The 14,403-nt window shown below is 33.0% G+C and overlaps 2 protein-coding genes across 2 annotated transcripts; both read left to right on the forward strand.

Annotated features, from left to right (window-relative positions):
- The first annotated feature begins 1,460 nt into the window (after positions 1-1,460).
- Positions 1,461-4,577, forward strand: LOC101253434 (pectinesterase). Its single transcript, XM_004231111.3, has 3 exons — positions 1,461-1,948; positions 3,155-3,490; positions 3,655-4,577. The coding sequence occupies exons 1-3, from the start codon at positions 1,468-1,470 to the stop codon at positions 4,344-4,346; spliced, it is 1,509 nt and encodes a 502-aa protein (XP_004231159.3). The 5' UTR covers positions 1,461-1,467; the 3' UTR covers positions 4,347-4,577.
- Positions 4,578-5,277: 700 nt separating this feature from the next.
- Positions 5,278-14,143, forward strand: LOC101248238 (methionine aminopeptidase 1A). The gene is made up of 17 exons (XM_004229750.5): positions 5,278-5,413; positions 5,530-5,617; positions 6,554-6,604; positions 7,254-7,439; positions 8,048-8,123; positions 8,392-8,439; positions 8,551-8,595; positions 9,942-10,041; positions 10,912-10,963; positions 11,054-11,095; positions 11,381-11,442; positions 11,531-11,629; positions 12,824-12,897; positions 13,019-13,088; positions 13,332-13,397; positions 13,480-13,568; positions 13,770-14,143. Exons 2-17 carry the CDS (start codon positions 5,547-5,549, stop codon positions 13,845-13,847), a joined length of 1,209 nt encoding a protein of 402 aa, XP_004229798.1. The 5' UTR covers positions 5,278-5,413; positions 5,530-5,546; the 3' UTR covers positions 13,848-14,143.
- The last annotated feature ends 260 nt before the right edge of the window (positions 14,144-14,403 follow it).

Here is a 14,403-nt window from a genome sequence, read left to right on the forward strand (position 1 = left end):
CTCCACAGCCTGTCTCATAATAATTGTCATATATAAATTTGATTATTTTTAATCCTAATTAATTCGAGTAAATTTGATTTAGTATTTTTTAAATTAAACTTAAATACTAAAAATTAAGTATTAGAAATTGCAATCCTTGTAATACTAATATTAATATAGCAAATAAATATATCTTAAAATATTGATTAAAATTTAAATAATTTAACTCTGAAAAATAAAATATAGTTAAGTATTTTGGTATAAGAGTGATTATGTTTAAGACAATCTTGTTTGGAAATATTTACTTATAATTAGTTCAATTGGAAAAAGATAGTGCATTTTTATATTTTCTTATTAAGAGACTTTAAAGTCATATATGTATAATAAAATATGTACTAAATCACAATTTTAAAATCAATATTTCCTTTTAGAATTTCTTTTATTAAAATCAAACTAGGACAAACAACAACGTGGAGTGAGTAAAATAATAGTATTATGTTATTAATTAATCGGTCAAACATACATAAAATAGGAAAATTTCAACTTTTAGCGTATGCAACTTAAATCCTAATTAGCTAAAATCTAAGGATGGATAAATACAACTGTATAAGTATGACGTACATACATATGATGATGCCTATGTTTTTCTTCTATTTAATACATATATACTCCCATACGATCTTATCTTTAATGTTGAACACACCAAAGAAAAATAAGTTTTACTTCATGTATCAATATATTAACAACCTACATTTGTACCTGTATACATGTATCTGTATTGTAGTTCAATTAATTTAAATTCATGTCAGGTAAGATTTTTTTAAAGATAACAATTTTTTACCTAAAAAAAGAAAATCTTATTTAGAATCTGAACTTGAAACCTCACTTTCATCGATTACGACAAACTCTTTGATGTAAACTTTTTACCCCAAAAAAGAAAATTTTATCTAGAATTTGAACTAGAAACCTCACTTTCATCGATTACGCCAAACTCTTTGGTGAATACATTTTATATACATCATATATCAATTTATAAAAAATGTACAATTGTTGGGTATGATCGACAACTATTTATGACAATTTTTTTTCTGGTAAAAATGTGTTGAAGCTTATCATGGATATATGTATGCATGGCTTAGCTACTTTCCTACCCTTTGTTATAAGACAAAATCTGACTTCAAATAGTTAGGTTTCATATATAATTAATGAGTCTTTAATCATGTTAAAAAAGTGGTATAGAAATTAAGAACGTCGTGACAAAACATATATAGTATTATTGTATGTCATATATTCGAAGATTTAATTAATTAATGTACACCGTTTCCATAGAAACAAACAAATTTCAATCTTCACTCAGCAAACTAGCAAAATCATGGACACATGTCTTAGACTCCATCCCCTTTATCTATGAGTAACCGTTTACAATTCTACCTTTATATATATATATAAATAAAAACATGTCTAACTAGTCCTTCTAACAATTAATTAATGTCTTCAAAAATGTCCACTTTCACCACCTTTATTCTTCTTCTTCTCTTAGCAATTATTGTTTCTAATAATATTAATAATGTCACTAGCAACCAAGATGTTTTAATTAATAATAAGGTGGTGAGGGTGTTAAGTGCCATGAAATGGGCTAAGGGTACTCTAAAAGGACAATTATTACTTAGTAAAGAGGCAGAGGACCAAAGCTATAATGAATGTGTGAAGCTTTATGAAGAGACTGAGCCAAGGCTAGCAAGATTAGTTGTGTTTGGTGGTGATAATCACAAGTATAATTACAGCCATGATGATGCTATTACTTGGTTAAGTGCAGCATTAGCAAGTCATAGGAGTTGTTTAGATGGCTTAAAAGAGAAAAGTTTAGCTACTTTTATTGTAAGTAGAAATGAAGAAACTCAAAACTTGACTTTGTTGCTTAAGGATGCATTGTTTCATTATCGACAACTATCGACTCACACAAGAACGGGTGAGTTTCATTTTTTTATTTTCATACTTATCACTTTACGGTAATTCTTAATAGGTGATAAAATTAGCTCAAAATAATGCATAATAGAATTTTAACATATAAATGATGCATGATAGAATTTTAACTTGTATGCATTAATTAATAGTATGACGTAATGTTTATTGTGCTCCGTCTCTTTTTCGTTTTAAAATATTTGTCATGTTTTATATTTTGAGACACAATTTAATTAATTTTTAAAGTTAATTTAATATTTTAAAATTAGTATTTTAGATATTCGAAATTATGCAAAAAGTATTATATGTTATAATTTCTCTTATATAAAACTTATATAATTTAACTCACGTGACAAATAAATTAAATTTTTAAGTTAATTTAATATTTAAAAATAATATCTTAGATATTTGAAAATTATGCGAAAAGTATTATATGTTATAATTTTTCATATATAAAATTTATATAATTTGACTCTCGATAAGTGTAACATGACAAATATTTTGAGAGGAATAGAATATAATTTAAGCCGATGTGAAAAGATATTTGCCTTATTGTATAAGTTACTAGTATTAATTTTACTTTTCCCTTTTAATGGTCCTTTTGGGTGGGTCCACATTTGTTTTATTTAATATTTTTTAATACTTAATTTTTATCAATCGATACCCCAAATTTCATACTATTTGGTTGTCTACATCATAATTACATATATAATTGTTCGAAAACGTATAGAGTAGATTTACGGTAATATAAATTATAATATGACAATCAATAGTGACAAGTAAATGTTATTTATTCTTGGGATGATGTTTGGTTCATTGGAAATAATTTTTTAATGAAATCTATGGGTATAAATATAAAACGTCTTTTGTTTATAAATTGGGAAATCATTTTTTTATTTTCAATTTAGCCTTGTCACGGCGAAGCGAAGTTCAGCATACATGTTTCATTGGAAAATTATATGATTTACTGAAGTTAGATAATACGAGCTATTATGAATGTATATTTAATTTTCACACCTTTGAAAAGTTACACACTCTTACTCAAATTTCCAATTTGGCCAAAAAATTGTTTTTAGAGTAATTATGTCATTATCTTGTTTTATTCGAGAATTACTTATCTCGGAATTGTTATCTCAAGCATCTAAGTGCTAGTATAAATAATCCGAAGAATGCTAACAAAACTAACCCTTCATTCATATACATGTACTTTTAGTGACGGGGGAACAACTAATACCAATTAGCTCCAATAAAGAAGGCAAAGGGCTTTTGGCATCATGGAATGCAGCTACATCCAAACCTGATATAGTAGTTGCACTAGATGGTTCTGGCAATTACAAGACCATCAACGACGCGGTGGCTGCGCTCTCCAGTATGACACGGTCAGAAAGAACAGTTGTGTATGTCAAATCTGGTACATACCGCGAAAATGTTGAAATTGGAAAAGGACTCGATAACTTAATGTTTGTTGGTGATGGCATTGACAAAACTATCGTTACTGGTTCTAAAAATGTCCCAGATGGAGCTACCACTTTGAACTCAGCTACATTTGGTAAGTCCTACCTAAACTAGAAAAAACATAGCACAATGACTTTTGTTTATATAACAATGATGTTCGAGCCAGTTTGTGGATATATTGATAATTTCAATATACATGTTGTTTCTCACTAGTCATGAACCAAACTTTAGTCATATATAATGTTATTTTTATCATAGGTGTGTCTGCTGATGGATTTTGGGCCAGGGACATGACATTTGAGAACACAGCAGGACCACACAAGCATCAAGCAGTGGCACTAAGAGTAAGCTCAGATCTCTCGATTTTCTATCGTTGCAGCTTCAAAGGTTATCAAGACACGCTCTTGGTACACTCTCTAAGACAATTTTATCGCGATTGCCACATATATGGTACCATCGACTTCATATTTGGTGATGCATCTGCCGTATTTCAAAATTGTGACATTTTTGTTAAGAGACCAATGGATTCCCAATCCAACATGATAACAGCACAAGGGAGGGATGATTCAAATGAAAATACAGGGATTGTTATACTAAATTCGCAAGTTTCTTCATCTTCGGAGTTCACTGCTGTTAAAGATAGTTTCAAGAATTACCTAGGCAGACCGTGGAAAAAGTATTCAAGGACAGTGTTTATTAAGACGGATTTGGATGGATTGATTGATCCGAAAGGGTGGAAAGAATGGAGTGGTGATTTTGCACTTTCGACGTTATATTATGCAGAGTATATGAACACAGGGAGTGGAGCTAATACAGGAAACAGAGTAAATTGGCCTGGTTTTCATGTGTTACATGATGCCAATGAAGCAAGCCAATTTACAGTAAGAAATTTCATTCAAGGTGAATCTTGGATCCCAGCAAGTGGAGTACCCTATTGGGCTGGCATATGATATCTTATTTGTCAAGTCACTCAAGAATGTGGAGGGTATTAAATTGAGAAATGTGCATGTTACTAGTAGGGCGTATACAAAGGTAAAATAAGTAAAGATAGATGTATTAATAAAAATAAAAAGTATGACATAATTTCTAGAAATATCGTTCGCTTTAAATATCTCCACCAATATGTACAAAAGGATGTGAAAAAAGTTATGACTAAGAATATACAATTCTTTTGTTCTTTATGTAGAAATAGTTTCCATTGAACCTTTTGAATAATACACAAAGCCAAGCCATTCAACATTTTGAATGTCAGTCATCATCTCTATTACATGAGCCACTCAACATTTTGAATAATACACACACAAGAGTATATATACGTTTGAAATTATGTATTATCTTTAATTCAACAATTTAAATATTAATTAAAAAATTATATCAATATATCTAATTGTGTTTCCGAATGGTACGATTATGAATGTCATTTTTCATATATTTTCAAACTGTTTCGTATTTAGTTGTTCTATGTGATTAATATATTTTTATAAGTCAATTTTTTTTTTTGATATTAACAAATTTATATATTTTACAACTTCTTCTCTTTTAACAAATACTAGATTTTAGATAAATTTAACTAGACAATTGATTAGGTTGTAAATATATGTTAAAAATTATTTTTTTATATTCATCAAATAAATTAAAAGGAATGGAACTTCAATGTATTTTGAGAGAAATAGTAACATGATTCTTAAAAGTAAAATCTCTAATCATATTACACAATTTTATTTTCATAAAAGTGATATATAAAAGAGTTTTGTTACATTATCAAATAGCAATATCAAACATTAATAAATGTTTTAATTACCTTTGTAACGAAAACGAATACAATTTGTTGGAAATTTAAAATGTTATTGCTCGTAGGAGTATATTAAAAAGTTTTTTTTCGTACGTACTATATGTAACATTTTTGTTCTTTTTAAAATTATTTTTTCGAGTTGATATATTAGTCCTTTTTCCGCTAGAAAACCCTAAACTGAAAAACCCCTCTTGCTATTCTCCACTCCCATAACCATTTTCAAAGGTCAGTTTTATACAGCTTCAAAGATTCAACCATTTTAATCCATAGTTTTTATTTAATTTAATTTAATTTTTTTATATGTATATTGGGATGATTAATAATGATTTTGTACTTTGTAGAGTTATTGAAAGAATCCATGGCAGGAGGATCAGAAGTGGTTGAAGCTGCTTTATCTTGTGCGAAATGTGGCAAGCCTGCTCATCTTCAGTATGTATCCACTCTTTGTAATTTATATATGAGTTTTTAAGTTTTTCTGCAATTATTAAAAAGTTATAGTTTGTAATTTCCTTTGTTGAATTTGAATATTTGGATACAAATAAATGTTTTCAAGTATTCTACTGTGTTTGAGCTTATGCGAATGGCTTATTTGTGTGTAGGATTTGAGAAAGAGATAATGTTTTGAGGGTTAAGTGGATTTTTCAAGGAGTTAAGATGAAAGAGGATTTTCTAGTTCTAGTAGGTAGAAAATAGTAGTGTTTTTAGTATTATGACTTGAAGATGGAATGGAGGGATTGTCGTTAGCTCATACATTTAAATACAAATGATCTTTCTCGTAACTTGGGGATTTTTGTGCCCTTTATGTAGCGGTGATAGGCTATATTCATTCTTTTCAGTTTGAGTGCGGTCTATTGTTGGCAAAGGTTATACGATGGGATATCAAGTCCCGAGTTTGAAATCCTAGCTGGTGGGAGCAAGTTTAGTATCTAATGGTGCTGATAAAAGAAAGTCTAGTATCTAAGTGGTAAAGATTAGAGGGCAGGCCCATTATCCTTTGGGTTTCTGAAGAACCAGGGGATTTCTCGTTTATTAAAAAAATAGTATAGGTTCTATGGTGGTTTAAAGCTGAATGGTTGATGATGCTGATGATGTCTGGATGTAACAGAGTATTTTCTGTAAGGATATCATCAGCTTGCATTTCTGGACTTTCTTAATTATCCTTGAACTTTGAAGTTCAATGCATCCAACAACTGCTTGCAGTTGCAATGTGTGATCTTTTAGCTGTTGTAGTTTGCAATTGCTGTGTGTGATCTTTTAGCTGTTGTAGTTGTACTACCTATAATTGTTTTATTCAGTGCTGTTACTTTCAGACAAGAGTTTCTGCCGGTGATATCTTTGTTGAATTATTTTTTCTTTTATTTGAAGGTGTCCTAAGTGCGTGGAGTTAAAGCTTCCTCGTGAAGGAGCTGCTTTCTGGTTTGTAGCTTTGACCATTCTTTTTTCTGAACTATCTTCTCCATTTTTCATTATGTAGCTGAAGCATAAATTTGGCATTACTGATATGTATAGTTTACAACTTTATATCATAGCCGAAACCATCCATCTGTGGGAAATAAGCTAGTCTTCTTTTTAGCTGTTTATTCATGGTATGTATTAGTTCGGTGTAGCTGTTGTGATGTAAGAGAGGGATAAGGGTGTACCCACTGCTTGTTAAAGATTTGATATGTGAATAACCTGTGCTCCTTCATGCTATGTTTGCAGAACTTTTAGTAATAGGTTTATTGTCTATTATCTATTAGAAAGCTGGACTCCCTGTTTTCATTAGTTGTTCAATGTCAAAAACTCAGGTTTCAGTAGTGGAAAGTGAAACAACGAGAAGACATTAGAAGAATATAACATTGTAGCTACTAGCTACTAAATAAAATGTTTGGAGAACTGCAACCTCCTGTCTGATAGATAAACTCAAAGTGGATTTGGAAAGTTATTAGTGCTTAAATGTGAACAGAACAAAAAATATGAATTGCTAATGGGACGAGAATCTCTTCCTATGATAATAAGTTAGATCTTTATTTTCTCTGGCTATTAGCCTAATACCTTGATTTTAATGCAAGTTACTTCTTGTCAGCACGCAGGACTGTTTTAAGGCATCATGGAGTTCTCACAAGTCTGTCCACTTGAAGGCAAAATTATCATCTCTGGCAACTGAAAGTTTAGGTGAACAAAATGCAGCCTCACCTAGTGATGGTTGGCTTTATTGCTTGAGGAAAGGACAGGCTCGAACACCAAAAATTCCGCATTTTGACTGGACTGGGTATGTTGGATATTGTTCTTAATCTTCGACCTTTGCTGATGTAATATATACGTACTTCACATCCTTGTTTGGATTTTCATGGTTCCTCTCCAATTAGAAAAGTTAGAACTATGCATTTATTCTATAATGGACTACTTTCTAATTTGATCCTATCATGTCTTGCATAAAACTTAAAAACCCCCGGTCATATTTTAGTTGGTCCCAAAGCATCTAACTCTGTGAATGACAGTAAGACACTGTTATGGCATCAGTGAATTGTCCTTAGAATGCATTTCTCACTGACATTTATTTCCAGCGACAGTTTCGTTGAACTGTCCTGCCCTCAATGTAGAATTAGTAAAGGCCCTGACAAGTTCTTGGTGAAAATAAAACTGGCTAGCACAGTGTATTTTGGAGTCAGTCTGTTCATTCTTCTCCTTTGCTTGTTCGGATGCTTGTCTTTCCTTCTTGTCTATTGCTCCGCTTGAATATTTTTTTTGCTAGGCGCAGCTGCAAGGATGACGGAATCACTCTCCCTATTCTTTTCTTAATCTTTTCACTCTTATTTTCTGGAAGTTGGCGTTTCCATTTGTTTGTTGTCCAAAACCTAAGGTGCTTATGTTTTTCAGGACACTAAGGCCCTATCCAATATCAGAAAAGCGTGTTGTACCTGCTCACATTGATCTACCTGATTGGGCAAATGACGTGAGTCATCTTTACTGATTTCTGCATATTTCAAGTGTTAGTCCCCGTTTAATACACACACACTCAAACTTTACACATACACAGGCGCACATGCACACATGTGTTTTGCCCTGTCTCTTGTGGAGCTGGATACCAAGAATGTTGACAGCTGCTTCAATTAATTTGCTTATCATTAGGAACTTTGGTGCCTAAAATTGCACGTTTCACTATGATTATCAATTGTAGAAAATATGTTCTTTATCTTAGTTCGTTTCTGTTATTTTTGTAGGGTATCCCAAAAATTGAACCCAGTAGTGATTTGCAGCATGTTGTTGAGGTACTAATTATGTTGAGTTAGTAATGATTTGCAGTTACACTAGATCTCTTTGTAGTGGCAAACAAGGTTTTTGCTCACCACCTGCTTCTTTTCTCTTTAAATGTTCTGAAGATCAAAACTCCAGAGCTGATTGAGAGAATGAGAGAAACTTGCCGAGTAAGTATTGCCACTTTATGTCTCTTGATTATGTTCTACCAATAAATTATCTTTTAATTAGTTTTCCAAAAGATCATTGTTGTCACTTAATGAAGCATAGACATTTACATTTGCTCCGTCATTTATTAGATACCATGTACTTCTACAACACCAATATTGCAAGACAGTTAACGGTTTGTGAAGTTGATATGAATTAATTCTTGAAGAGTTCATACCATTCTTTGGAGTATTAATGTGGCCAAGGGAACCTGTCGGACTTTTGGAAGATGTGTTGACATTTATGACTACACCAACCAAAAGGGGACGAAAATAATGAGGAAAGGAATTATGCTAATGGATAATGGAGTTGAAGCAGATTGTCAATAATATACTACTATATTATGCTCTGTTATATTTTGGTAATATATGCAATTGCTTCCTGGCAAGACTTTTGTGGAAGATCTGAGTGAGATTGAAGCCTAGAAATGTATGAGTTCACATTTTATTTTTAGAGATCAGATAGAAACCAAGTTAGGAGGACTTGTGTAGGATGTTACAACTAGGGGGTAGTTTCAATCTTATGTGTGAATTTTGAGAGATCAATCAATAACTAGGAATCAAAGTCTTGAATGTATCTCTGGGACTACTGTCAGGTGCTGTTTCCTTTCTGTAGCAATGCTTTTTAGATAGTAGATTACTTGGTTTTACTAGCACCTAAGTTTCTAGAAAAGCTATCTTTTCCATCGTCTATTGTCAAGTCGACAACACTCAATCACCCATCACTTATTGTCTAATCAAAAGCACTCAATTCAATGACATCCCAAGCAACAAAGGAGTTGTTACCTTCTCTGCATTAGTGTACGATGCCTTCTATGCTAGCTAAAGCACAGCTGTACACTTGAACTGATAGTCGTCCAACCTAAGGGGACACCAGATACATCAGCCTCATTTGCCAAGTTCTCGTGTTTCATTGAACGTACTTGTCCTATTATACTCAACTAGGCTGGGGACTTGATCAATTAATCGAAAGAGATGAAGGGTGGTTAGTGTCCTAGGTTATAAAGTTTTCATGCCCTGCTGCTTTGGTGAAGGACCATGGTGTAAGCATGTTTACTTGGTTCTTCATCAGTATTTTAGATTCTGTGCGATACCTTCTAATGCATTATGTTAAAGAATTCAATTCTGTATCAGAAACAGGGATTCCTACAATATTTGTGTATTATACTGTTAGTTTATGATTTTTAAGTACCTGGTTGAGAGATGGTGAGGGGATAAATATCGGGCATTACGGGCAGTGCTTTGCTCCTTCAGCTTAATTGTTTTTGTTTGTTTAGAGTTGTTGTTTATTATTATACATATATCTTCAGATAGGAAGGGAGGTTTTGGATGCAGCTGCTCGTATGATTAGACCTGGCGTGACTACTGATGAAATTGATGCAGTGGTCCATGAGGCTACTGTTGCTGCTGGTATGTTGATAAAACTCTTATTATTAATTGATTCTCATGCTTGCATACTTTAGTTGGGGTCGTTTCCACTTACCAACATGTTACATTTAGTGTTTTTGAGTTTATGTTGATATGTTCATAGATTGAATCACTTAATCAAGTTATTATGTCAAAGCACAATCCTTTAATTCTTTTCAACTAGTGTATCTAAAGCTCAAAGGTTCGATGGGGCTTTAGGCGCAAATAAAGCGCGGGTCTTAATGATAAAAAGTGCAAAAGGGAGAAAAAACAAATATATATGGACAGTCCAAGACTAATTATAGTCAGGATTCACAAAATATATGAACAAAGAATTGGAAAAAGAAATTGATAAAGTCAATTATCAATTATCAATTGTTTCGTGTCGCCTGTTCAGAAGAGGCTCATCGGCAAGGAAAAGTATGCCTTAGAACCTTGATGACAAGACTGAAGCATACATTAAGCGAGGTGAAGCTCTTAATACATTTTGAGCCTCCCTTCGGGGCTTACGTGCGCCTTTGACAACATTGCTTTCAACTTGCGCATATTCACTTTAATCACATAAATTATGATACACTGATGATACTGGTCTGTATACTTGGTACACGATGTTTTCTTTGCTTCCAAAATTGAGAACCTATGTGATCTAAGTTATTGGTTCCATAAAACTTGTTACTTGCCCTTTTCTTTCAGTATGATGCTCTGTCAAGATAGGTTGGCATATTATCCTAGCCGAAGTTTGTTGGCTTCATATTCTATCAATGACAGCTCACAGGAAGTCCTGTTCTTAGGGATATTGCTATATATGGGATCACTTAGTCTTCTTATATCTGGATCTGGTGCCTTAACTCTTTTTTTTGGTTGCATATGTAGGTGGATATCCGTCTCCCCTAAATTATCATTTTTTCCCCAAGTCATGCTGCACGTAGGTACTTTACCTTGCAAATGTTCTTTATGCACTGTGTAGCAGGTCCTAGAAATTACTAAAAGATGGAAATCTGTCTGCCTGTTGCAGGTCGGTCAATGAAGTGATCTGCCATGGGATTCCAGATGCAAGGTAAGTCTCAGCTATGAGACTAGTCTTATTTGTTCATTCAAATTAGGTCTAGTATGCCCTTTGGTTTTTAGTGAGGAGGAAAGAAGTTACCGCTCTTACCAAGTTACACTTTCTGAGAGCTTAATAATACTGAATTACCAATGGATCTGGACCGTCTTTTGTCAATTTCCGCTCGTGTTTGCCCTTTCCTTGGCGCATTTTACTGTGTCATATGTGCTTACTGTATGTATCGTTCTGAAAAGAATTTGTTTCTGCTGTATGTCAATTGGCTTCTCTTTATTTCAGGAAATTAGAGGATGGTGATATTGTCAATGTTGATGTTACTGTATATTACAAAGGGGTTCATGGTAAGAACCAATTTTCATGTTGATCTGTAGATAATGTTTCAACTTTTTGCAGAATTGATGTTTAACTAGTGAACTGCTGATTATGCAGGCGATCTGAATGAAACCTTCTTTGTGGGTAATGTTGATGAAGCATCTCAACGGTTAGTCCAGTGCACATATGAGTGTTTGGAGAAAGCAATAGCAATTGGTAGGTGTTGTATGTTATGCCTTGGATACTTTATGTACATAGATTTCACTGTTCTAAGAACCTCATACTTGATTTAGAAAAAGACCCTCATACTCAATGCCCTCGATTCATGCAGTAAAAGGTCTTACTTCTTAGTAGGGGTATTCATGGTTCGGTTTGTATGGGTTATTGATTAAAACCAAAAACAAACCAATCTAGTCGGTCTTTAAATTTTTAAAAACCAAACCAAATCAAATAAAATCATTGGTTTGGTTCAGTTTTTGGGTTTATGACTAGCTAATGATTAATTGATCATAGTAAAACAACATACACATGAGACAACTATTTCAAGTAAGGCTTAGGAATAACAAATGTCTCTTTCACAAGATGAATATGTCTAAATCTTCTATTATGTTTTAACACTATTCCGAAGCTTTTGCATGGAGGTTCCTCCACTTCACATGTCTAACATCCAAATCAATATACAACTCTAAATAGAATGATCAAACCCTTCACAAATCAAACGGGCAAATCATTGAAGAGTAAACGGATGACTTAAAAATTGGCAAATACAATACACCACACAGCATACTCACACTTAGATAATTAGACTTAGAGACTACAGTGTTAGACAATCTAACTTTTAGAGGGTTGGGTTTGGATGTTTTTCCAAGAAATGGGGTTTTAAAAGTGCTACAATGCATGTGAAATAAGTTGACTAAAACCAAATTAATATTACAAGGTACAAATATTCATAACTATTTACGAATAACTAATATCATATATAATCATTATAAAATTAATTTATATAATTTATCAGTTTGTTTGGTTATTTTTTAGTAGAACCGAAGCCAAACCAAATATTGTTGGCTTTTAAAATTCAAAATGAAACCAAATATCAGTTTGGTTTGGTTTTCCACTAAACTGTGAAAACCCCTACTTCTTAGAAGGCATGTCCAGTAGCTTTTACAAACAAATGCATTATGACTCGTCAATTTGACTCATTAAATATGTTTTCTTCTTTGCTATTTGGCCAGTGGTTCTCTTTGCGCCTGTCTATGACAGCTTTTACCTTTTTTCTTGCATCTTTCTGTATATATTTACTTGGTTGTGATGAATGTTCTTGCTGAGAATAGTCTTTTCAGTATGTTATCGAAGAGTTAAGGAAGTGAAGTTCTTCTGTTTTCATTTTTTAATCGTTCCATTTCATTGCAGTTAAGCCTGGGGTACGGTTTCGGGAAATTGGAGAGGTCATCAACCGACACGCTTCTATGTCTGGATTATCTGTGGTAAGATAAAACAAAAAAAGGATTGCCTAACTACCCCATCAATTGGACCAGGGGTACTCAGTTTTTGTTTGGAGCTGACATGTTTTGCATGTTCACGTTTTATTGCAATCTTGGGTGACAGGTGAAGTCATATTGTGGTCATGGCATTGGAGAGCTTTTCCACTGTGCCCCAAATATTCCGCATTATTCAAGTATCCTCAACAATTTCTTTAAGATTTTACGGTTATTCAATTTTTTTTTTAATATTTAAGCCTATGTGTTGGGTCGAGCATTGAAATGTAAATGCATCATATATTTCCTGCAATATCTAGCACTATAGAAACAGCAGTACTGATTTAAGTTATGGTACAGTTTAGTACCTTCTAGGATTGTGGCGATCTGAGTAAACGCGGTTTTACTTCTGTTAATCATTTGGTTACCTTAGCCCTGATCAGGAAATAAAGCAGTTGGTGTGATGAAAGCCGGCCAAACATTTACAATTGAACCTATGATTAATGCTGGTAAGTTCGTCAGTGCTAAATTCATTATGTACTATTCAATATAAATTCTCTTTCCCCTGTGTCTTGATTAATTCTATTTCAGGAGTTTGGCGTGATCGGATGTGGCCTGATGGATGGACTGCTGTGACAGCAGATGGAAAAAGAAGTGCTCAGTTTGAACACACACTCCTGGTATTATTTTATTATACATCCTTTATGGCAATCTGAATGATTAATAGTAGCTCTTTGTTGCCTGATGTCTCAGATTGAATTGAGATACTTGTTTTGATGAATTGGTCTTGTTGCAACTGAACACAATATAATTTACTAGAGAAAACTGTCTCATCTATTTTCTTGTTGATTGATGTGTTTATGGTGATGGATAATTTGTAGGTCACAGAGACTGGAGTTGAAGTACTGACAGGACGCCTACCGACATCTCCCAAGGTGTTCCCTTGGTTGAGTTCTTGATTTGTCTTTTGCATTCTTTTGCCAGTCAAAAAAAGGTTTCAAGTTGGTCTGTTTGTGTAACACATGTATCTTTTTTTTAATTGATGAATTTTCTGAAATTTTGGTCTCAAACTATATGAACAAATGAGCTTTTATCGACTCAGGTGCTATATTCAAAGCTGATACGTTTTGGTTACCTGATTTCTATTATAAATTTAGCTCTCTACCTAAGGGCTTGTTTGGTTTGCCATTAAGAAAAATAACTTTGTATAACTACACTGATAATTCATATTTTGGTATAAAAGTTTGTTTACTAAGCAGCTTCTGTGTTATGAATATTGCGATTAGCTCTTCGGAAGTACTAATATAATGTCTGGTTTAGGGCATGAAATTTTGCATTATACGCAACACATGTGGGAAGTAAGACGTGACACGTGAACATGTAAAATGGATATTGCTATTCAAGTTGATTATTTACTTTGATCTTGCAGTTTTTATCCACTGTAAAACAGTATTAATACTACTATTTATGATTATAATAATTTGCAGAACTAGTATCAACCAACGGTCCATTTCA

The sequence above is a fragment of the Solanum lycopersicum genome, chromosome 1 (assembly GCF_036512215.1).
Source record: "Solanum lycopersicum chromosome 1, SLM_r2.1".
NCBI lineage: Eukaryota > Viridiplantae > Streptophyta > Magnoliopsida > Solanales > Solanaceae > Solanum > Solanum lycopersicum.